At 38.5% G+C, this 21607-nt stretch overlaps 4 protein-coding genes across 7 annotated transcripts; 3 read left to right on the forward strand and 1 right to left on the reverse strand.

The window, feature by feature from the left end:
• Window positions 1–3127: 3127 nt before the first annotated feature.
• LOC103933310 (zinc finger CCCH domain-containing protein 48) lies at window positions 3128–7535 on the reverse strand. The gene is made up of 9 exons (XM_009342996.3): window positions 6664–7535; window positions 6477–6572; window positions 5662–5751; window positions 5470–5571; window positions 5006–5152; window positions 4765–4884; window positions 4602–4661; window positions 3809–3906; window positions 3128–3699 (listed from the first exon to the last, which is right to left on the reverse strand). The coding sequence occupies exons 1-9, from the start codon at window positions 7108–7110 to the stop codon at window positions 3558–3560; spliced, it is 1302 nt and encodes a 433-aa protein (XP_009341271.1). The 5' UTR covers window positions 7111–7535; the 3' UTR covers window positions 3128–3557.
• Window positions 7536–11498: 3963 nt separating this feature from the next.
• LOC103933311 (calcium-dependent protein kinase 26) lies at window positions 11499–14974 on the forward strand. 4 transcript variants are annotated; one of them, XM_048571143.1, is made up of 6 exons: window positions 11499–11769; window positions 12312–12395; window positions 12498–13202; window positions 13294–13590; window positions 13762–14163; window positions 14246–14974. In XM_048571143.1, the coding sequence occupies exons 3-6, from the start codon at window positions 12614–12616 to the stop codon at window positions 14506–14508; spliced, it is 1551 nt and encodes a 516-aa protein (XP_048427100.1). In that variant the 5' UTR covers window positions 11499–11769; window positions 12312–12395; window positions 12498–12613; the 3' UTR covers window positions 14509–14974. The 4 variants fall into 4 exon arrangements, with proteins under 4 accessions (XP_048427100.1, XP_048427099.1, XP_009341274.1 ...); XM_048571142.1 differs by lacking the exon at window positions 12312–12395 and having other exon boundaries at window positions 12396–13202; XM_009342999.3 differs by lacking the exon at window positions 12312–12395 and having other exon boundaries at window positions 12444–13202.
• A 1249-nt stretch (window positions 14975–16223) lies between these two features.
• LOC103933309 lies at window positions 16224–17193 on the forward strand. Its single transcript, XM_009342995.3, has 2 exons — window positions 16224–16675; window positions 16763–17193. Exons 1-2 carry the CDS (start codon window positions 16250–16252, stop codon window positions 17033–17035), a joined length of 699 nt encoding a protein of 232 aa, XP_009341270.1. The 5' UTR covers window positions 16224–16249; the 3' UTR covers window positions 17036–17193.
• A 1131-nt stretch (window positions 17194–18324) lies between these two features.
• Window positions 18325–21408, forward strand: LOC103933306 (post-GPI attachment to proteins factor 3). The gene is made up of 5 exons (XM_009342990.3): window positions 18325–18669; window positions 19527–19788; window positions 19889–20085; window positions 20485–20672; window positions 20764–21408. Exons 1-5 carry the CDS (start codon window positions 18575–18577, stop codon window positions 21048–21050), a joined length of 1029 nt encoding a protein of 342 aa, XP_009341265.1. The 5' UTR covers window positions 18325–18574; the 3' UTR covers window positions 21051–21408.
• Window positions 21409–21607: the final 199 nt, after the last annotated feature.

The following is a 21607-nucleotide window of genomic DNA, read 5'->3' on the forward strand; positions in this document are numbered from 1 at the left end:
GGATACTTAGATGAACACTCATTATATGTTTGTTTCCTATGTTTTCAACATATTCAACATATTCAACTGCTTTATAATTTATATGTCGTTCTATTTTGTAATTTATGTATTCTCATATATACCATTATATATTTTTGCTACATGTAAATAGACATTTATTTATACATTGTATAATAAATTTAGTGAAAATTAAAAAAAAAAATTATAAAAAAAAAAAAAAAAAAAAAAAAACCCTCCTAAACCCCGCCTAGATGCTAGTCCTTTACCAGCCACCCGATTAGCGCCTAGCGCCTTGTAAAACCTTTGATTTTGGAGGAAGATCAAGGCTAAAGGTTGACTTAGATACTAAGATAATTGTGATGCTACATAAACAGATCACACGTTATCATGCTTTTTTTTTCTTTCTAATTCATCAATATTGAGAGATGAAAATTCGTACTCAAGATCTAACAAGCATTAATAAACACTCATAACCACTTAAATTATAAATTTCTTGCTGCATCACCATGCATATACTTTTCTGCGTTCCGCTAGAAGAAAAACGAAATAAAATATGTTTATAGTTCCTTTTTTCCTGGTAGAATATAGTTTAGTTCAAAGTATGGAAACCACAAAGTCAAGGAAAGGGGTGAAGATCCTTTGCCCAAATCTACAAAATTGTATAAAACTCAAAAGTATTTACTAGAGTATTGCTTCAAGGACAAGGCTGTTTGGCATAAATTGAACACTCAACTTTGAGTAAACCTACTAGCCAAAATTCAAGAGCAAATTAACCTACTACATAGTACATAGACAAATCAAAACATACATAAAGTCAAACCTACATAGTCAAGCTTATGAATTGTCGCAGAGGTTTTCCATTTGGATATATATTCACTTTCAGCCTCATTTTGGATAATTTGATAGGAAAATTCAGGCAAGAAGCTTAGGAAATTGGATGCACCGTCCAAGACTCACGGAGAAGAGGCACGCATGTGGGAGAAGCTTTCGACTTGCTTTGCAGTCAAACCAAGTGTGCGATTGACCAAGTTAAATGTGGATTATAGTGGATAAGATGAGAAGATGACGCGGTTGTAAAAGAGGTGTCTAATGCTATAAATCAGGTTTAATGCAACTTTTGATTTCGGAGTCTGATTTTGGTCCATAATACTATTCTAATAACGGAACGACGAGACACATCAAACTCACCACTTTGCCGTGATGTATGATGAATTGCCGGCGTTTGAATTCGTTTGAAGGCGATTTTGGCACATGATACCATTGTGGGATCTCTTCTTTAGTCTAACGTTAGTGCATAGATGAATGCCCTTAGTCTATACCCCATATATAGTCTCTACAATCGTATAGTCTTCGTATATAAGGTCCAAGGCCTACCAATGGGTCTGAAAACAAGACCCTATAGTATAGGGCCTCATCAGCTATAGTATAGGGCCTCATCAACAATTGAGGACTTCATAGGGACTAAGCTATTGTGCAAAGAGTGGAGCCCATTAGGCGTTTTGAGTGGAAAGAGTGGCCCACCCACATGAAATCTGTCACAGCTGCAAGCGTGGGTCCCACAACACATGTTGCTTCATTTTAAATTTTTTATAAACCGTTGCAATCAATGGTATAGATTGATTGTGGGTTTTGGTGTCTTTTTACCTTTCGAGATCAACGGTTTCAATTATATAAACCTCAATTTTAGGGTTTTCTTACACTCGTTGTGAGGCTACCGTGACATTTCAAACCAATAGTATGACTGAATGCTACAAATGTCATCTCCCTTACTCTTCAAGGAAGTTTGAGAAAGCCGAATTGGAGTAGCTGACAGCCTTGCTCAATTTTTTTTGTTGAATCTTGGCAGTAGTATTCTTGATAGGCCCCCAAATTTTGGTTTGCAAGTGCTTCTCATTACATTGTAATGGGCTATCTTGGCCTAGAACTATTCCGTAATAGGCTAATGGCCGTTTAGCTAATGTGTTTGGTTTAATGGTCATCATGCCACACCAGGCCCCCATTGATCAGAAAAGCACTTTAGGGTTCTCGGTGGACTTCCTTAAAGCCCATTTGAAAATGCTTTTTCTTTTCGTTAAATAAAAGTCGGAAAATTTTATTAAAACTGAGTGCTTCCTAAAAAAGCACGTAAAACAGCAGAGCCATCTCCATCTCTGCGCTTGGATGTTTCTCCCCAGCCCAATTGACCTTGTTTAAGAATAAGAACCCATTAAAGCAATTGACCCAGCAGATCCACCGGCGGGTCCTTTTCTAGTTGTTGCATATCCTGTATTCCTAAAAAAAACGCATGCTATATACGCTTACAAAAGTGCTTTTGGTAACTATTCTAAAAGCCTTCAAACAAGCCAAACACTCACCTCCTGAAAGTTAATGTCGATGCCGGCTGGAGGGAGCGTAAGCAAGATGGCTTTGTGGGGATCGTGATGAGACGAGCTGAGAATCTGTTTGTGGCTGCGGCTCGGTATGCAATCCAAACTCCAAATGTTGCCACGGCAGGAGCCATGGCCATTCTGTGAGTTGGCCGATGCTTTGGGGCACCGAAGGGTAATTATTGAGTCTGATTCACTGGAATCCATTTCATCTTTATCGGACTCATAGGAAAATGGTAGATGGGAGGCCTTTCCTACCTTGGCGAAAGTTAAGAGGTTAGGGGAGCCTTTTCAGGACTCTCGCTGGTCTTAGATTCCAAGATCAACCAACATGACGGCGGACTCGTTAGCATCGATTAGAAATGCAACGCAGAGATGTGCAATGTAACATGGGTCAACAGACCTCCATCTTCATTGATTTATGTTCTTAACGATGGTTTACCTTCCCCCCCCCAAAAAAAAACTTAGCATAGGCAATGGAGGGGGCGACACTTTAATTAGGTTGTAGCGTCTTCACTTTCTACCCAACTTCGCTGCTCAGCTTATTGGTTGCTTAGTTATTCGCTCGCCTTGGTGTAGGCTTTCCTTGTACTGTTTCAGCATCTTTGCCCTGGCAATGAATTTCCCAGATTCCAAAAAAAAAAAAAAAAATACTTCGAAGGTCCTACGTGTTGTTAACAGTAATACATCATAACGAGAAATACAACAGAATCGTTAAGTGCCTGCTCGTTTCAACCAAAAAGATTACGATCTAATCAACAGAGATTTAACGTGTGCCGACTTTTTATTTATTTTTCAAAACCAAGATGAGAAATATTACACTCAAAACTCCATAAGTAACTCCGATCACTGATAAGATCAGCACATCGCAATGCATACAGATCATCCGCTGCAAACAGAATGTTTATAAACTCACTCTTTTATGAATATTTGTCCTGCAGTCAAAACTTCGAATGAGCCAAGAAGCTTCTTCACATTCATGGCACCCAAAGGAGCGGACTGCGGACAGTGCTAATGCTACTAATTCCTAGCTCCATAAATCCTCCAAAAAAAGAGAACTCAATCCATTCCAACCCGAAAATAGAAAACCCGTAATTCATTCCTCAGAGCTAACACTTACGAAAGAACCCAGAAAAGAAAAATGAAAAAACTACAGATACAATGTGGCCAATATAAATAATCTCCCTTTTCTCAGGCAGTGACCGCAGCTGGTTCAGTCCATTTCCATACTTTCACTTGACCGGTTCCATCACCCGTGAAAAACAAGCCACCAGGGCCTACCTGAATCGATCTTATCTCCTGTTTTGAAAAAATTTTACCCCTCTCCGAAAACCTAGACCATAGCAAAGAAGACAATTGCGGCAAAGTGAGATGCTTGAAAAATGTTTTCTAGACCTAACGGATAAAAGGACTACAGCAGAGAGATTGTGTTGAAAACTCACGATGGCAAATCATATACACGGACAGTGTTGTCATTGCAAGCGCACAGTAAGACTGGCTTGGCTTCTGAATCATGCATCCCACAAAGTGTAATCAAACCCTGCAGCAAGCTCCTAAGCATTATTAAACTTGACCTTTCATGTCACCTTGAAAATCATACATAACCTCTAATGATAACAGGTCCACGAAACTCAACATTAAACCCACTGCTAGGTGAACATCAAGCATACTGATTCATTTATTATGTGAAATACAATGATGGTTATGGAATTTAAACACAAAATAAATGCGTAGCATGCATACAAAGGTGGTTCTATAATTCTACCCAAACCTAGTTTTAAGCAAATAGAACTTGCATTAGATACTCTAAATGTACGGCCAGAGTGTCAGCCTTGAATGTTCCTATACCGTATGTTTGGATGAGGAACTTTGAGTTTCCATGGATCCATGGCTAAATTTGTTAGGAATGTACCACAAAATTAGATAGATGAACTTGATGCAACACAATTGAGAAGACTTTCAAATGACACCTGTCATGATGTCATTTTGAAGGTCCTTTGGTTACTGTATTTGTAGTGTTTTCGACTTTTAGTAGTAGCTTTGTAGTGCTTGAGTAGTTCATTGTTAGTACCCTTGTAGTGCATTTTTAACAATTGAGTCTGAACTTCCTGGGTACTATTACGTCCCTCATCCAAACATAGGGCTAAAAAATCCTATAACATACCTAGCTTATTCTTAGTCAACGCAGGAACAGGGATTAACTGAAGAATGAAAAATATTGAAACATAAACTTACATTTTCTTCTGTGTGAGTATATGTTGCTTCCAAGTTTCCACTTTGAGTAGCAACCCAGACCTGCACAAACAAATGAAGTGGAACAATTAAATAAGTTTACGGGTCTACTGCAACACACAGTTACACACCCACAAAAAAAAGTTATAAATCATAGAAAACACACCTTTAATTGTTGATCCAAGGAACATGATAAGAGAAACTGATCCCAGCAAAGAACAGACATGACAACTGCAGTATGCTCTGTTAGCGTTTGTATACACTGCAAAGTTTCCAGGCTCCAGACCTAAAAAGAATACCAAAGACATGACTGAGCTACTGGTGTGGAGCAATTTAAGGCCTCAAATGTTCCATCAGCAAGAGTTTATGCTTATTACAGAAAACATGTGATACTGAACCCGACTTACCTTTATAGAATTATCCATTGAACCAGAGTAGAGCCTATTTGCTCCAACTACTAATGAAACAACTGCAAGGGTGTGACCTATCAGTGATGCAGCTGGTTCGAAGCAATTAGTCACAGCATTAAACTTCCATGCCAATATAGAACCATCCTGCATTGAAGGACAATTTTGCCAAATATTAGAAAATATGTAGATCCCACACATGAATGCACAAAGGAAAACAGAGAGGGAAAAAGCAGATGCAAGGGCCTTCGCTAAATTAGATGCAACTCACATGAAAAAGATATGAACTAAAAAAGAAAAAAACAAAGTTTGCTCCTTCAATAATACATTTTTCAATTGGGTGGTTCACATAATATAGTTGTAAACAGTGAAATACCTCATGGCTGAAAGCCCTAACAAGAAATATTTTGACCAAGAATGGGGACCAAACATAAATTAAGCCATTATGGCAGTAAAGGAATTACCTGTGTACCGGCAAAGAGCAAATCATTACCCACAACCATGGCATAAACTTGTCCGACAGGCCCACTAAGACTCAGTTCCGAGTTAGTTTGGGTGTTCCAGGCCTACAAAACATATCCATACACAAATGAGACAAAGTATCCTTAGAGTCTGATCCTATAAGCTTACATTAAAAGAGAATCCTCCTGCCCTACCTTTACAGCTTCTGGTATGCCAACAAATATCCAAGGACCTTCACTGATCATACAACCTACTTCACCGCCAAGATTAATAACTCCCATGCACTGCAAAATAACCAAATAGAAGCACACGAATTATTTTCACAGCCCTTTGGAATGGCAATGAGACATGTGAAAAAATATTGTCCAACCATCTAGAGTAAACCCAGTGGCAATGACCATGTGATTTAGGAAAACTAAAAAGTCAATAGATATTGAGAAATGGGAGCAAATCTCTAAAAAGCTTTTCAGTCCACAATGTCAGGAGCTCTCTTCTATGCATCCTCCAGAACATGCCGTGTTTCCCTTCCACATTTTTCGTCATGGCCATTCATGAGTTTGCACACTCTGCTCGCTGATGTGATCACCATCAATTAAACTATAATTTGAGCGACAGCTGCATTCAGTGATGTGGTATGGAAACTACTTTGTACATACAACTTGCACTCATTGTATAAGGCTTCTACTGACTGTGATCACTAAGAGCTTTCTTTACAGAGTCCTTAGCTGGCATACAACTCTAACATTCCTATTACACAACGACCTTATAAACAACAATGGGTAGGAACTACAATGTCTACCAAATGTACTAAACTAAACCTAATCCAAAGAACAGAAACGAGATACGCTACAGGAGTCCTTTACCCATCTATTCAAACATTAAACTTTCACCCGTCACAGAAAAGGGGAAGAAGTATTGAAACTTATCTATTTAACTGTAAATCCTCAGAAACTTTGCTTTGAATATTGTTATATAATTGAAAATTGGAGTCCCAAAAGTGAATAACTACCTGACCAGATGCGCAATCCCAAACCCTTACAGTTTGATCCTTACTCCCAGTATACAGCTTATCAGACCCAGAAGGCAGTGCAATCCCACTAACAACCTGTTCCCAAAAACCCCCATCAGTTCCCAAAAGCACACAAAGTAACCCAATAGAAACAATGAGAACCCGCATATATAATCCAAAAAAATACCTTCTGATGCCCCTCAAGCTGCGTCAACAAGCTGAAGCTATCCCCCATACTCCAAGAATGCAAGAACTTACACTTGTCCCCATAGCTGCAATTCCCCTGGACCCAAAAATTACAGACTTTCTCCATCTTCCTAACAAACACCCTATTCGCTCCTCCTGTACGGCCCCAAGTCGAAGAAGTCCCGCCATTGAAGTTATTTGGACCCCGATTCCGGGACGATGGACCATCGGTGTTAGCGGCGAAGGCGTGATGGCGCTTAGTCGAGGCCGTCCCATTGAGACCTTGCTGCGGCGGCGTCGGGAGCTCTCTGTGGAGAAAGGGGCAGGGGTGGCGATTGCACTTGCCCGCCCTCCAATGGTAGCATACCTTCTGGTTCTTTGACGGGTCGGATTGCTGCCCACCCAGTCTGTGGAAGACCCGTTTGCTTCCCCCTCCGTCTACATCCATCAGCTACGGATTCGAATCTCTCTGTGGCTATATACCTTGAACTGAAACTCAAAAGCTTCGATTTTCCCCCCTTTTTCTTGGTTTTTTTCAAAATTGATTGGATGGATTGGCTGATTGGAATCCGATCATGGAGTTGGAGAGATTCGGAAGCTCGGAATTTCTCTCTCTCTCTCTCTCTCGAGGGTGGGGGATTTGGGGGGATTTAAATTTGGGAAAAACCCTAATTTAATTTCGGGGAGCAGAGTTTGATTTGTGAGACACACACACACACTCTCTCTCCCTCCCTCCCTCTCTCTCTCTCTCTCTCTCTCTCTCTCTCTCTCTCTCTCTCAGTCTCGCTCGCTCGCGCGGTAGGGGGATGGAGACGATGGACAAAACTGGAATTGCGTCGTGTCTACGAGGAAATTGAATTACTGAAATGCCCTGGTTCTGATGGGAAGGCACGGCTCGAGAGTTTTTCGTCATCTCATATTTTGTTGCATAATATTTTAAAATTACGTAAATTAACATGCCCTGGTTCTGATGGGAAGGCACGGCTCGAGAGTCTTTCGTCATCTCATATTTTTTTACATAATATTTTAAAATTACGTAAATTAACATGCCCTGGTTCTGATGGTAAGGCACAGCACGAGAGTCTTTCTTCATCTCATGTTTTTTGTACAATATTTTAAAATTACGTAAATTAACATTAAAATATAAGGTGATAAATAGTCTTATTTTGAGAGAGCCTCTTTAGCATTTCTCAAGGTTTAATTGGATTAATAGTCTTGTGGTGATATGGTAGTCGGAAAATAGCTCATATAATAAAATTAGAATTTAAATGCCTAAGATGAAATCTGTTAGGATTTAGATCCAAAATTGAAAATTTTGTTAACTCTCCATTAATTGTTAGCACATAAGACTCACATGTGAGTCTAAAAGATAAAGTTAGTCTCATGTGCTAAAAATTAATGGAGAGTTCCTTTTTGGGAGTTGTAACGAAATATTCCCGATACTATTCACTTTTAAAGAAAAATGACATTTTTACCTTTCCTAATACTATTCATGTGTACCTTTATTTGTCATTTTTCATTAAAACTAAAGTTTTTTAGTACTTTTCGTTAGCTTTCCTTTCTTTTTTAGTTTTATATGTGTGGCTTACGTGCCAATAATTAACAGAGGGTTATCATAATTCAATTTTGAGCCTAAATCCTAACAGACTTCACAACAAGGGTTATCTTCTGACTACCGTATCACCACGAAGACCAATAATCCAATTACGCATTTCTCAACTATAAATTATCTTATTGTTTGTCCAAAAAACTATTGAAGGTTCGATCATGATTGCGGATTTGGTTTAAACTACATATTAGATTAATTACACATAAGTATTGAACTCATTATCAATGAGAGTCCCTTTTTTTTTTAATAAAATGAGACAACTGGTGGCAAGTCACGGTTATCCACTATTTCTGGGGGCCAGAAAAATAAACATAGGCATTTTAGCCTCCCCCTGGCCACAAGTCTGGCTTCCACACCAACAGCAGGTTTCGAACCTGAGACCTTTAGTTTTTAGCTTTAAGAAAGTCTCGTAATTCGTCCCTTACCACTGGGCCACCAGCTCGTTGATAATGAGAGTTCAATTTGAGTCATCTCATTTATAAGTGAAAAGAAATATCATATATCATAGTGCTCTCTGAACATATCATACTAGTTGGACGAATAGAGCGCACAGTCTTCATTGTTTTCGAAGTAATGTTACGTAGACCAACTTTTTAGACTGAATTTGTAAACTATATAATGTGTCACCAATAGAAAATAAGCAATTAATCAACACTTAAGTAATAATTTAATCATGAATTTGAATGTTTGTCAAACTATTTAAAAAATAAAAAAACACTTAAACCTCTATAATTTGAAGATGATTTACATAGTTTATGAACACTTAACTTTATACACTAGGGTTTCATAAAAGTGCTCAAGGCGATACTATTCTACATGTTTCCACCACATTTGTTAAAACCCAAGGCTCAACACCTGTTCTTAGTACAGTAAATATTTGAGTAAATAATTTTTAGGTTAGACTTTATTTTATTTACAAGACTAATTCACGACGTACAATTGCACATAAATAACAAGGAAAATTTAATAATTCAAGATAGCGTAGTAAACCACTTGTTTTGAAATAATGTTTCATTCTACAAGTTTTTAACATATTTATAGTTAAGGTAGTTAACAACGCTTATCACAATACTCAAGCTCGTTTATAAATCTCATCTCTCCTCCACTTCTTCCCTAGAAGAATTAATCGACCTTCCTCAGTTTACCCTTTCTAGTAAACAAACAAAAGGAACGGAAAGCCGAGTGGATAAGGAAGCTTTCGATTTCATCGCGCCGCCGCTGCAAACTGATGTCTGCAACAGGCAGATATCGAGCCAATCGCATGCAATATTTTAGATCATGAACATTTTAGTTGACTGCATGCATACACGTCTCAGCTACCAAGGCCCAAGTTTAGGAAGTATCCTAGTTTCTTGTCATTTGGGATTTTCCAGATTAAGAACGAATACTGAACAACTTTCTTCTGCATGCGGCAGGCCGGGAGCTGAGAGGATATGGAAAATACTACGTACATCATCGATCATCTGTCAATTCTATAGAATTTAACAAGTTGTCGTTTTTTCAGTTTCTAGAAGATAAATAAAAACAATATATATTTCTTCGATAGCCAATGACCGATGTACATTGAGACTAAGGTGGTCCTAGTATCGTTTGGAATTCGCAAAATATACATTCTTAGAATCTTTCGAATGTTTGGTATAGGCATTTTGTGTTTCTTCCAAGTGTTTGATGTAATGTCCACTAGGCATATTCCAACAACATTCAGCAAGTTACATCGAGCATACTTAACAAATTCTCTCGATATCACTCACCAGATTACTGCGATATCACTCAAGAAGTTTTATCGTTAAAACTCAAAGTTTTCAAGCCTTTTTCATTAGTTTTCCTTAAAAAAAATATTACCTTGGATTTTTCTAATACGCTTTCAGCATATTTAAGCAGGCATTCGTGAAAATCCAAACTTTGCAGCATATCTAAGAGCATTCTTGTTTCTAGTTCTAAGAAAATCTTTGTTATTATTTACAACTGTTTAATTCTCCTTCATATGTAATTAACAATACACTTTTTAGCTAAAATAGTAATTGAGATTGGCTTAACTCTTCATTTTGATATCTGAGATTTAAAATCGATAGAAATGGTACCTAAGTTTGCCAACCATCAATTGTTTTGATCATTCCGTGAAAAATCTCCATTGAATAAGGATAAATTGACAAAAATACCATCAATTTTTTTGTCAAATCATTTTGGCATGTTGTTTATTAAATAGAGGGTATTTTTATCATTTTGATCCTTATTTAACAGAATTTTTCATGGAATAACCAAATTACATGTTTGATGGTGAATAAACTTAGGTACCATTTTTATTGATTTTAAATTTCAGTGACCAAAGTGAGGAGTTATGAAAATCTTAGGAATAATTTTAGCTAAAAAGCCACATATTTATGAAACAACTATTTTTTTTTCTATCAAACGATAAATTTGTTAGATTAGATGTTAGATTAGGGGCCAATGGGGTTTAAATCCACGCCATTGTGTAAGAGCAATACTCCTCTCCATCACTTAAGAAAACCTTTGAATTTATGCTAACGACAATACTATGAAATGAGATCAAGATCAATAACAACATTGTTAGACCGTTGATCAAAATGAGAAAAAGGGTATGTTGAAATTCTAAGAATGATTTCTATGATTAGAGTTCAGTCAAAATATAGATTCATCGTAATTGAACTCTAAAATTGGAGACGGAGTTGACTTATAACATCATTACAAGGCTGGCTAGCATAAACTATACCTCCAACTCAACACATCCCTAGTTAAGGAACCAAGATCCTTTCCGTATCTCCAAGTCCGAAACAAACGGAATGAAAAGTCAGGGTTCTTCAAGGTTGAAGAGAGACATCCGAATCCTTAGTTTGTATGAAATGGGCCAATGAAATAGACAAACAAGGGTCGTGGTATTTTGAATGAGTGACTTAGATCTCTGAACCCACTAGCTCCGAACACAAAGATCCAAATAGGATCTCAATTCCTTATTAAGCACTTGGACTAATCCCAATATAATTTACATGAAAGTCCTTATTTCAGAGTGATTTATTAAATAAACTCTCTTTGATGACTATTAACTTCCTCATGTGTTCATGTTGGATTCAAAATTGTCAAAAGTTTCCTGAAAAGGAAAGTTAGTTACTTTCCTATCTGGCTGAATGAATGGAAAAGGAAAGTAGTTAAGAATAGGCGAGTACGTCGTATTACAACCAACCCAGCGAGTACAGAAAGATAGATCCGTATTTGAAAAAAATATGAATAAAAAAAAAAAGAAAAAAAAAGCCAAAGTCCAATTCCAAGGAGGGAGAGAGAGAGAGAGAGAGTTGAATCAGGGAGGAGCCAAACATCGCAAATTTAAAGCAGCCTCGGAGGAATCCAAAGCCAAAATCCAAGGAGGGGGAGAGAGAGAGAGAGAGCGAGCCACAGGACAGAAGAGAGTTCTGTCTTGCGGAGCTCCACCACTGCTCCAACGGCCTCCTTTCCTTTCTCTGCGCTTTATCTCTCTTCAAGCAGGTACCTTTCCCTCTCTCACAATCTCTCTCTCTAAATGTATATGTTTGAGTGTGTGTGGATTTGGGGTTCTGGGTTTCGTATGTAAGTGCTTTTTTCTGGAAGTACTTGGAAAATTGGATCGGGGTTGTTTTGTTTTCAACTGGAATTTGATGGGTTGCGTTTGAATTTTGTTGTTTTTAGTAAAGTTGGGAACTTTTTAGGTTGATGGAATTTGGGTGTTTTTGGGATTTTGTTTTCAGATGATTAGAGCTTGTTATTGGAGATTCTAGATTGATCTATACGTAAAAAAATTTCCTTTGTTTCTATTTTTGGGTGGTTTGTGAAAAGTGGGAGATTTGTGTCTGAATTGAACTTGAATTCTGTTTTGTGCTTGATTCTGGAGGTCAAAAAGTCCGAAAAGAAGCAACCTGTTAATAGAAAGCAAGGAGATTTATTTTTTTTTTTTCCTGCTGTAAATGGAATTTGCTCCAATGGGTATCGTTTGTGATTGCTTTTTGGTTTTGAATTTAATGCTTGAGACTGAATTTTGGTAATTGGTACAGCTTGATTTCTATCCGGATCCACGTGATCCGGTCATGTCGAAAAGGAATTCCCTGCTGAAAGCTTGAACTTTTGTTGTTGTTAAGGTTCAAGTGTTCTAGAAGCCTTATTGAGAACTTTGTTTACTATCCCAGGAAGCTTCTCTTCTGATTTGACTGAGAATTCAAGATATTGACTTCAAACTTCAGGTTTCTCATCTGTTGGAAAAGGATTTTGAAATATTCTGCACGAAAGCCGGAAAATTGAGATTTGTGGGCCGAAATTGTGATTAGTGTTCTGGGTGGTTGAGGAGCGGGATATTGGTATGGCTGTTGCCAAGAGGAACAGCAACAGTGGAGCGTCAACAGGGCTGTGCAATTGCTACAAAGTCGCTAGCTTGACTTCCTCCATCTTAGATGCAGACGAGACCTCAAATCTAAAGGATCGGTACATTCTAGGAGAGCAATTAGGTTGGGGGCAGTTTGGTGTTATTAGGGTGTGCACCGATAAGTTGACTGGAGAGGTCTTGGCATGTAAGTCAATTGCTAAAGATCGATTAGTGACCTCAGACGATGTGCGAGGCATTAAACTTGAGATTGAAATTATGACCAGGTTATCTGGGCACCCAAATGTTGTAGATCTTAAGGCGGTGTATGAAGAGGAAGAGTATGTTCATTTGGTGATGGAGCTTTGTGCAGGAGGGGAGCTTTTCCACCAGCTGGAGAAGCACGGACGATTCCCTGAGTCTGATGCCAGGGTTCTCTTTAGGCATCTGATTCGGGTAGTTCTATATTGTCACGAAAATGGGGTTGTTCACAGAGATTTGAAGCCAGAGAACATCCTATTGGCCACAAAAGCCTCCTCGTCTCCAATCAAGTTGGCAGATTTTGGTCTTGCAACCTACATCAAGCCTGGTAATTCCATATTTCCCTTATATTGGCTGGCTAATTTTTTTCTGCTAAAACTTTGAGTTCAGATTTTTGACAATGTTTTTTGTCGAAGCAGGGCAGAGTTTGCATGGGTTAGTTGGGAGTCCGTTTTATATAGCTCCTGAGGTACTTGCAGGTAGCTATAACCAGGCTGCAGATGTCTGGAGTGCGGGTGTTGTTTTCTATATTCTTCTTAGTGGAATGCCGCCATTTTGGGGGAAGACAAAGTCACGGATATTTGATGCTGTTAGGACAGCTGACCTGAGATTCCCATCTGATCCCTGGGATCGAATTACTGGATCAGCTAAGGATTTGATTAGAGCAATGCTCTGTAAAGATCCTTCACAAAGGCTCACGGCTCAGCAAGTTTTAGGTAGGTCAAATGCACGCACGAAAACACACACATTCACCAAGAGTTTATTGAAATGCTGTAACAGTTAATAGTCCATGAATGATTTGTTATGAAGTGTTTGTGAGTGGCGAATGAAAGAAGTTTCTTGGTGTGCTTGACTAATATGTGTTTGTTGTGAACTTTCCCCTGTAGATCATCCTTGGATGAGGGTTAATGAACCATATCCTAAACTACCGAGTCAATGTGAAAATGGAGGCCGTGGAGAATGTGATGTAGCCGGCAGCTCATTCTGTATGTCCAGGAGTCAAGACATCAGCTTTGGCTCTGCATCAGCTAGTGTATGTGATGCCCAATCACCTACATTTACTTGTAGGTCATCTTTTTCTGCTTTCATGGTGGAACCATTTACTCCCCAATTAGCATCCGGCGGGTTTTCATTCTGTGGTGATGGTGATTCTAATGGTTTGGAATTCTCCTCCCCTATTCCCTCCATGCCAAGCTTTTCATTCTTCAGCCCTAGTTCTTTGGTCGAGGAAGGTAGTTGTGCAATAGAGTTCTCAGCCAGCATATCCAGAGTAGACACAATTCATGGAGGTATTTTGAGTTACATTTCGCTTCTCCCTGCATCAGTATCATAGAAATCTCGTCTCAATCATTTTAATGTATTATAATGCAGAGACAATCTCAGGGAAGCTGCTATTATTGCCAGATTCTCTTTCATTCGGACTTGAAACGAGACAATTGGTTAACAAACCAGCCGAAGCTATAAGGACAGGCGGAACAACTGGATCTAGGACATCAGCCATTCACAGCAAGAGGAACCGTACTATTGGACTTGGTGAGCACGAGCAAATAGATTTCATGGTGACCGAATCAATCATTCGTTGGTCATCATGCACACATTATCCTACATCTCTGAGATCTTCTCTTGTCTGTTAACCGTCTGGACCTGAAGCAGTAAAAGATAAGGCGGAGGGCCCTGATGCTCATATGAAGTCTAAAGTCCTTCAGCTCGTGCATTGTAGCAAGCACATATGTTACCGTTTGGCTTATTCCTAATGTTTAGTGCCACTTTTCTCTTTAGTTTCAACTTCAAGTAGCTGGTCGTATGATGAGAGATGTCTTCATGATAAGGGAGAGTGAATTTCTGCTTTTACGGGTAGGTAGGAAAGGCAATAGATGGAGGTGGAGTGTTCCGATGAAGTTTTGCTACGACGTCCGGAAACTGACAGGCTTCTGTAAGCTAATGTAATATATCGTTCATGTCTGTTTCCATGTCTGTGTTTCCACTCGGCTAATTCGTGATGTTTAGTGCCATTTTTCATGTTGGTAGCTTAAGAAGAGTGCTATGTGATGTATGCCTAATGAGCTTCTGCCCTTTCGTATAAAGTCATTGTTCACAGAAGTGCTTTCCAAGTCTTGTGATTTATCTTTCTGCCCTTTTTTTTTAATCCACCTTATCAGTTTCACGGTGATACAATATTGAGCGGGCCGGACACGAGATCTCTAGTGCATGAGTAAATACTCTTTTCAAGTGAGCCAGTCAACGACAAGCCTTCCATAGATAGACATCTTTGTTATAGATACAACTGAAATTTAAAGATATTTGAACTTTGTTTTTTTTTATTTAAATCAAAACTACATATTAATAGAACCCTATTTGTCAATCAAAAGAGGGTGAAAGACTATTCAAAACAAAATTTTACTATTTTTTGTTTAAGCCTCACTTACATGCAATTTTAACATCTTTAATTTTAAAACAAAATATATTATGATTCATATTTAAACACTTGTAATCAACGATTTAAAACCTAAATTGAAAGATATTTTAACTTTTATTTTTGTTAATTTTTCTTTTATCTAAATATAAGGTGAAAATCTATTTAACAAAACAAAATTTCGCTATTTTTTGTTTAAGCCTCACAAACAGATGATTTTAGCATCTCTAATTTTTTTAAATATATATATATATCACACTAGATGTACATTTTAACATCTTGACATTTTTTTTACTTATCGGCTTAAATATTCTATTAAATATACATTTATTGCTCAATAAATTGTAAATCTGCTTCTAAATACCTTATAAAGATTTCTTTAATGCTCACGAAATATATTTCGAGAAAATAAAAAATTTGCATTATTTTTTATTTTTTTGAAAAGGTGGATTAACACTCACGGTTTTCAGTCAGTTCTGCAAATTCGTACATGAATCATCGTTTAATTTATTTACTTTCACCTTCGTGTTACTGTGAAGTTTTAAAAATTAAGATGATATTTTTTCTTGAGATTTTTGAATGTAGGTACAAAATACAAACCTCAATGCAAGGGTTCCACGCCTCCATAAGTTGGTCGAAGAGTTCACCTAATCTGGTTGACGGACACAAAAAAAATTCACGGATAAACACATCACTATCAATCAATCTAACTCGCATCTAGTAGTTATTTGCAAATTTGTGGCAGCGATTGGTTATGGTGGGGACCACAAACACATTTCTCTGCTTAGACTTGTCTATGTACACGTCTCAATTGCACAACCAGTCACCACATAGAATTTAAATCTTCCAACATAAAAAGATAAGGTTTTTATAATCAACACCAGCCTCAAATTTTGCAGTGGGAAATTAAAAAAAGAAAAAGGAAAAAGGAAAGAAACACAGAAGAAAGGTACCCGCCAAAAATGGGGTGCTGCAGGATAAACACCTCCAACCTTCCAGCTCTCTGGAAATTCCCAACTCAAAACCAAAATCCCAGAACCAAAACCATCATCTCCTTCTCCTCCCCTTCTTGCTCTCAAACCGAAGATCGAAAATCGAAACCTTATACCGTAAACTTCAAGACTTTGAGTGCCTGCAAGCTTGGCATAGCCAGGTATCCTGACTTTGAATACAATGCTAAAGGTGGAGCGGGAACCGGGTCTGCCACAGAGGTCACGGAAAGCAACTCGAATGGCGATGTTTTGGTGTCGTTTGACATCGGAAGGCTCTATATCCCGCCATTGGAGAGTGCAACAACAAAGTTCTTGGGGTTGCCACTGCCGCCCTTTTTGACGATTGACATTGTCCCTGAGTTCTTCAGTGGGAGCATCAATCCAGACTCCGGCCAGGTAAAATGCTTCGACAAAAGTAATTCTTATTGTCGCATTAACTTACTAACTGGTTTCATAACCACTGTTTGCTACTTTATTTTGCAGGTTGATCTCGAATTCAAGGCGGAGTTTTGGTTTTCCGTTGGGAGTATATACAAGGCTCCTCCGCTGCTGGTGAGGACGGTATTGACATCAGAGGAATCGAAAGGAACGATGAGAAGTGGAAGAGGGGAGAGGTTGGATAAACAAGGAAAGTGCAGACTTGTTGGGGTGGCAACCGTTGATCCTATCGATGATTTTCTGATCAACTCCTTCCTTGGCCTTCCCACGGAATGCCTGGCCGACTTGAACGCTATTATTTCCTTCTCTAGCTCTTAGTGGTTTCACGAGAGACGGTCATCGCCCCCACCGCAATGTAGTACTCTTTCGCGTAATCAAAGTCATTGTCGAACGAAAGCAAAAATATGTAGAGCCAGATTTATGTTCATATGCAGCTGAATTCGACTGTTTAACAATTTACGTTCATTTTCTCCATATGCTATATAGTAGTGTAGAACTCACTCGTGTGCTCCGCCATTGCTCGCTTGTTTTCAACGATCGGAGATGTCTTGGGTTCGAGTTCAGCTATCCTTCCATCGGAGCACAAAGCAATTTGATGCGCATTTTGAACGTACTGTGCTTAATCGGTGAGCAACCACCAACGTGCATCCAATGCACTACTGGTGGCCTGCGGCAAAGAACTCCAATAAATGAAAACCTAATTAAACTGGGATTGTGCTTGATTTGCAAATTCTAATGCCGCAAAAAGGAAAGGCTTTGACATTTCCAGATTCATTTGCAACGATGGTCAGGATTGGAATTGAATATGTTCAACTTTTAATTGTAGTTTTCATATAAACTAAAATCTTAAGGGGTTTGTTTGTCATATCAATTTTTCAAAATCATTAATTCGTCATTTCGCCCCAAGTTTTCCATCTAAAATATTTTGAAGTTATTTCGGAACTTTTAACTCCCACACCTCTTCAAGACTATTTTGGATAATTCACTTTTTTTTTATTTAAGAACGGGATGGAGTGCATTGAATTCTTAAAGCTTGCAACTAGTTAAATTCCATGTTAGGGAGCCTAATATACTTTTTTAGTAGTTTAACATAAGTTTTTGAATCAAACACGACATGTTTTTCTAACAGTCAATGTTTTAGAGTGTGTACCAAAAAAAAAAAAAAATAGAGAACTTCTGAAAAAAAAAAAATCAAATGTCAGAAATCAATTGATTCGTCCACCTCCTAGTAGAAAGGAGGTCAAATATCCAGAACTAAGTTCACGTGACATTTCAAAAAAATTATTAATGCTAAAAACCCTTGACTTGTATATTTTTTAACCAAATTTTCACCTATAAATTGATTAATTTGACCTATAATTTATGAAGATGATCAAATTTTCACCTATAAATTGATTAGTTTACCTATGGAGAATGAAGATGACCAAGTTTTTACCATTAAAGTCGTCATTGTTTGACTGCGTCACGGGCAAAACAGGGATTCGAAAAAGGAAACAATAAAAAATTGAGAGAGAGAGAGAGAGAGAGAGAGCATCAGCACGTCCATTTCCCGCCCACGTGTCTCCTCGAGTATCGCCAAGAGTCGAGACGAGGCCCCTCACGAGATTCTGGTCTCCGCCCCATCGCCTGGATTCACCACCCAAATCACCTCAACTCCTCCTCTCTCGCTCCTCCACTCAGCTCCTCCTCCGCCACCTCCCTCTCCTTATCCTCCTCCTCCGCCGTCTCTCTCTCTCTCTAACCAGTTCGCGGTTCCATGGGACGCAGCCAGTCGCATCTCCACACGAACATTCCTCGCCAGCTCTAGAAACCTCCAGAAGATTCTTCCGCTGTTGACTTTCTGCTTCCGAGAGTCCGATGGCGCAGCTTCGTTGCATTCTTCTCCTCGCTTTCCTCTCCTCTCTGCTTCCTGCTCTTCGCGCCAGTGATGGCGATGCTGATCCGATTTACAAGTATGCCTTCCTTTCTGTGATTTTTGCTTGATTTCTGAAAGGACTTGGAATTTCGCTTTCGTTTTCTTTCAGTTTTTCCGAGTTCGTATCAGTATTTGATTTGGTTTGGTTTATTTATAATATTCGAGCTCATTGAGTTGTTTATTTGAAGTATTTTAGTTTAGTTGAATGCTCTCACTGTTTGATTGATGAGCTTGGTTTAGTTGTTTGTATAGCCAAATTGATTAGAAATTTGATATAGTTTTCTTTTTTTTCGGGGTTGAAAACTCGGAAATCTGGACTAAGTTTCGTGTATTCCGTACAACGAATCAACGATTAGTGTGATGTTTTTATTACTTGATGGATTTAGATTGTGAAGATAATTATGAAAATTGTACAATCATTTAATGCTAGGGAAAATTAAAATTGAAATCTTTTGTAATTAACTAGCATTAATGCAGATAATGATGAAAGTTCTTTATTTAGGAGCTTTAGGCGAACGAGTTTGGAAGTAGTTTTAAAATGATTGAAACGCTTTTGGTGAGAATGTCTTTGAAATCAAATCCTTAGTAAAAGTTCAAATGGATCCTAGAAAAGAGCTTTTATGCAAGAAGCACGTATCTGGTGCTTCTCCCAAAATGCAATTAAAGTGCTTTTGGAACCCAATTTCAATTTGACCAAAAGCGCTTTCAATCATTTTAAAAGCACTTCCAAACGAGCCCTATATTGGTTATGCTAATTGATTGATGTGATTTCACAAGTACAAAATTTACATTCACGGAAGTTCATTAGGTGTTCTCTTGTATTGTATTCATCTATATGTTGCTTGTTTCGTGGCTGTTGGGTGATAACCATTATGATTTTTATGGGTTTTCCAGGTCTTGTGTGGCGGAGTGCGAAAAATCTGGTTGTGTAGGGGACACATGCTTTCAACACTGTAAATTTTCATCGGATGGGAAACCTATTGATGGTCCGTGGTACATGCAAGAGCCCCTCTATTTGCGCTGGAAACAATGGGACTGCCGCAGTGACTGCAGGTACCACTGCATGTTTGCAAGGGAGGAAGAGAGAGAGAAACTCGGCCATAAACCTGTCAAATACCATGGGAAATGGCCATTTCAGCGTGTTTATGGCATCCAGGTCTTCCACTGATACTTAGTAGAGCAAATTAGTTGATTACTAATCTAAATAAGTTAATTTACTTGCTGATATGGCCTAACCATTTAACGAACTTGTTTAGGAACCGGTTGCTGTTGCTCTCTCCGCTATCAATCTTGCCATTCAATTTCATGGCTGGATATCTTTTTTCATCCTTATATACTACAAGTTGCCATCGAATCCAAATAAGAAGACGTACTATGAATATACTGGTATGTGGCACATCTATGGGATCTTGGCAATGAATGCTTGGTTTTGGAGTGGTGTATTTCACAGCCGGTAAGTGGTTTTAAATTCCTTTGACACCGTAATGATTTATACATACAACCGTGATCTGCTCCAAAATGTCAACTTAGGCGAAAGATAAATATTTTAGTACTTTGCACTTCTTAGACCTCGCAACCTATAGATTTAAACAAATTAATGGTCGCAATTTATAACAGCAGGACAAGATTTGGTGTAGTGTTGTGCATATGGAATTAGGGTATTCCATCGGCCAGAATTTTTCTCTGCTAAATTTCGACAGCAAGACCATGCTATAGCTTGTGGAACTGACCTTGTAATGAATACAAAACTTTTGCGCGTTGATTGTGCCTGGTGTGAGGGAACACGATTTTGATATGAAAACATTAATTGTTTTCAGACAGTTTTTAACTGCTGCTTTGTTATCCAATGTAGAGATGTCGAGTTGACAGAGAAGCTAGATTATTCTTCTTCTGTAGCACTACTTGGATTTTCCCTCATTGTGACCCTAATTCGAGCTTTTGATGTGAGAGATGAGGCTGCAAGGGTCATGGTTTGTGCTCCGCTGATTGCATTTGTGACCACACACATACTGTACCTGAACTTCTATAAACTTGATTACGGTAAGACATTCTGTTGCAAATTTGAGCCAAACTTTTTGTTGCTTTTAATACAAAACTATTTGCCGTGGCAATGAGCTTACAAGTTTTGCAGGTTTGAACATGAAAGTGTGCATGGCCATGGGCATCATTCAGCTTCTTACATGGGCAGTTTGGGCTGGTGTTAGTTGCCATCCATCGCGCTGGAAGTTGTGGGCGGTAGTGGCAGGAGAAGCCCTTGCCCTGCTCTTCGAGATATATGACTTCCCACCTTACCGAGGCTTTATTGACGCGCACGCTCTCTGGAATGCAATCAACATACCTATTACATATCTCTGGTGGAGTTTTGTGAGGGATGATGCCGAGTTTGTTACATCGGCTCTCCTTAAGAAAGCAAAGTAGTAGATCTGAATCGAAAAGCATGAAGTGATCAAATGGTGGATTGTATCAAAGACTCAAAAGTACATGACATGCTCAGCTCAGTTAGTTCGTAAAATGTTCTCTTTTTTTCCTCATGTGTATGCGTTTCTCCGAAATGCTTACCGTGATGTGGTTCCCTTTGATTTTGCATTTCGCATTGGTATCGGTCTTGTTTCCGCCGTCTACGGTGGGCTACTTCCTCTGATGGAATCCGGATTTCCAGGTCGTTGTGTCGGTTTTTTTTTCCTGGAAACTTTCTATATGTAAGATTTGAATTCTCAAGTTACTGTGTTGTGCTGTAAATCTTTGTCGAATACCATTTTAGGATGTTGTGTGGTGATGTTGTTATGCAGTGTTGGAATAGCTTATAGAGAGAGGTATCAATGAAAAAAAAATAGTAAAAAGCTTTTACTGAGAAATGTTTTTGCTATAAGCGCTTTTATTATTAACGTTTCAAAACTTCAGCCACATCCAATTGCTTTTTGGAATGGTACTTGGAAGTCCAAGACGTGGTAGAAGTGTTTTTAAGTTTTTCTATC

The sequence above is a fragment of a genome, unplaced genomic scaffold (assembly GCF_019419815.1).
Source record: "Pyrus x bretschneideri cultivar Hongxiangsu unplaced genomic scaffold, Pyrus_bretschneideri_v1 Contig57, whole genome shotgun sequence".
In the NCBI taxonomy this organism is placed as follows: Eukaryota; Viridiplantae; Streptophyta; class Magnoliopsida; order Rosales; family Rosaceae; genus Pyrus; species Pyrus x bretschneideri.

Bases quoted from the DNA above. Each gene is read 5' to 3' on its own strand.
- LOC103933310 (XM_009342996.3), bottom strand. From the start codon at position 7,110: ATGGATGTAGACGGAGGGGGAAGCAAACGGGTCTTCCACAGACTGGGT. The intron at 5,572-5,661 runs GTAGGGCAGGAG...TATGTTTTGTAG, and splicing joins GCATACCAGAAGCTGTAAAG to GCCTGGAACACCCAAACTAA. The intron at 3,700-3,808 runs GTGAGTTTTCAA...GCTATGGTCTAG, and splicing joins CGTGTATATGATTTGCCATC to GTTTTCGGAGAGGGGTAAAA.
- LOC103933311 (XM_048571143.1), top strand. From the start codon at position 12,614: ATGGCTGTTGCCAAGAGGAACAGCAACAGTGGAGCGTCAACAGGGCTG. The intron at 13,203-13,293 runs GTAATTCCATAT...TTGTCGAAGCAG, and splicing joins TGCAACCTACATCAAGCCTG to GGCAGAGTTTGCATGGGTTA. The intron at 13,591-13,761 runs GTAGGTCAAATG...TTTCCCCTGTAG, and splicing joins CACGGCTCAGCAAGTTTTAG to ATCATCCTTGGATGAGGGTT.
- LOC103933309 (XM_009342995.3), top strand. From the start codon at position 16,250: ATGGGGTGCTGCAGGATAAACACCTCCAACCTTCCAGCTCTCTGGAAA. The intron at 16,676-16,762 runs GTAAAATGCTTC...TTTATTTTGCAG, and splicing joins TCAATCCAGACTCCGGCCAG to GTTGATCTCGAATTCAAGGC.
- LOC103933306 (XM_009342990.3), top strand. From the start codon at position 18,575: ATGGCGCAGCTTCGTTGCATTCTTCTCCTCGCTTTCCTCTCCTCTCTG. The intron at 18,670-19,526 runs GTATGCCTTCCT...TGGGTTTTCCAG, and splicing joins GATGCTGATCCGATTTACAA to GTCTTGTGTGGCGGAGTGCG. The intron at 19,789-19,888 runs GTCTTCCACTGA...GAACTTGTTTAG, and splicing joins AGCGTGTTTATGGCATCCAG to GAACCGGTTGCTGTTGCTCT.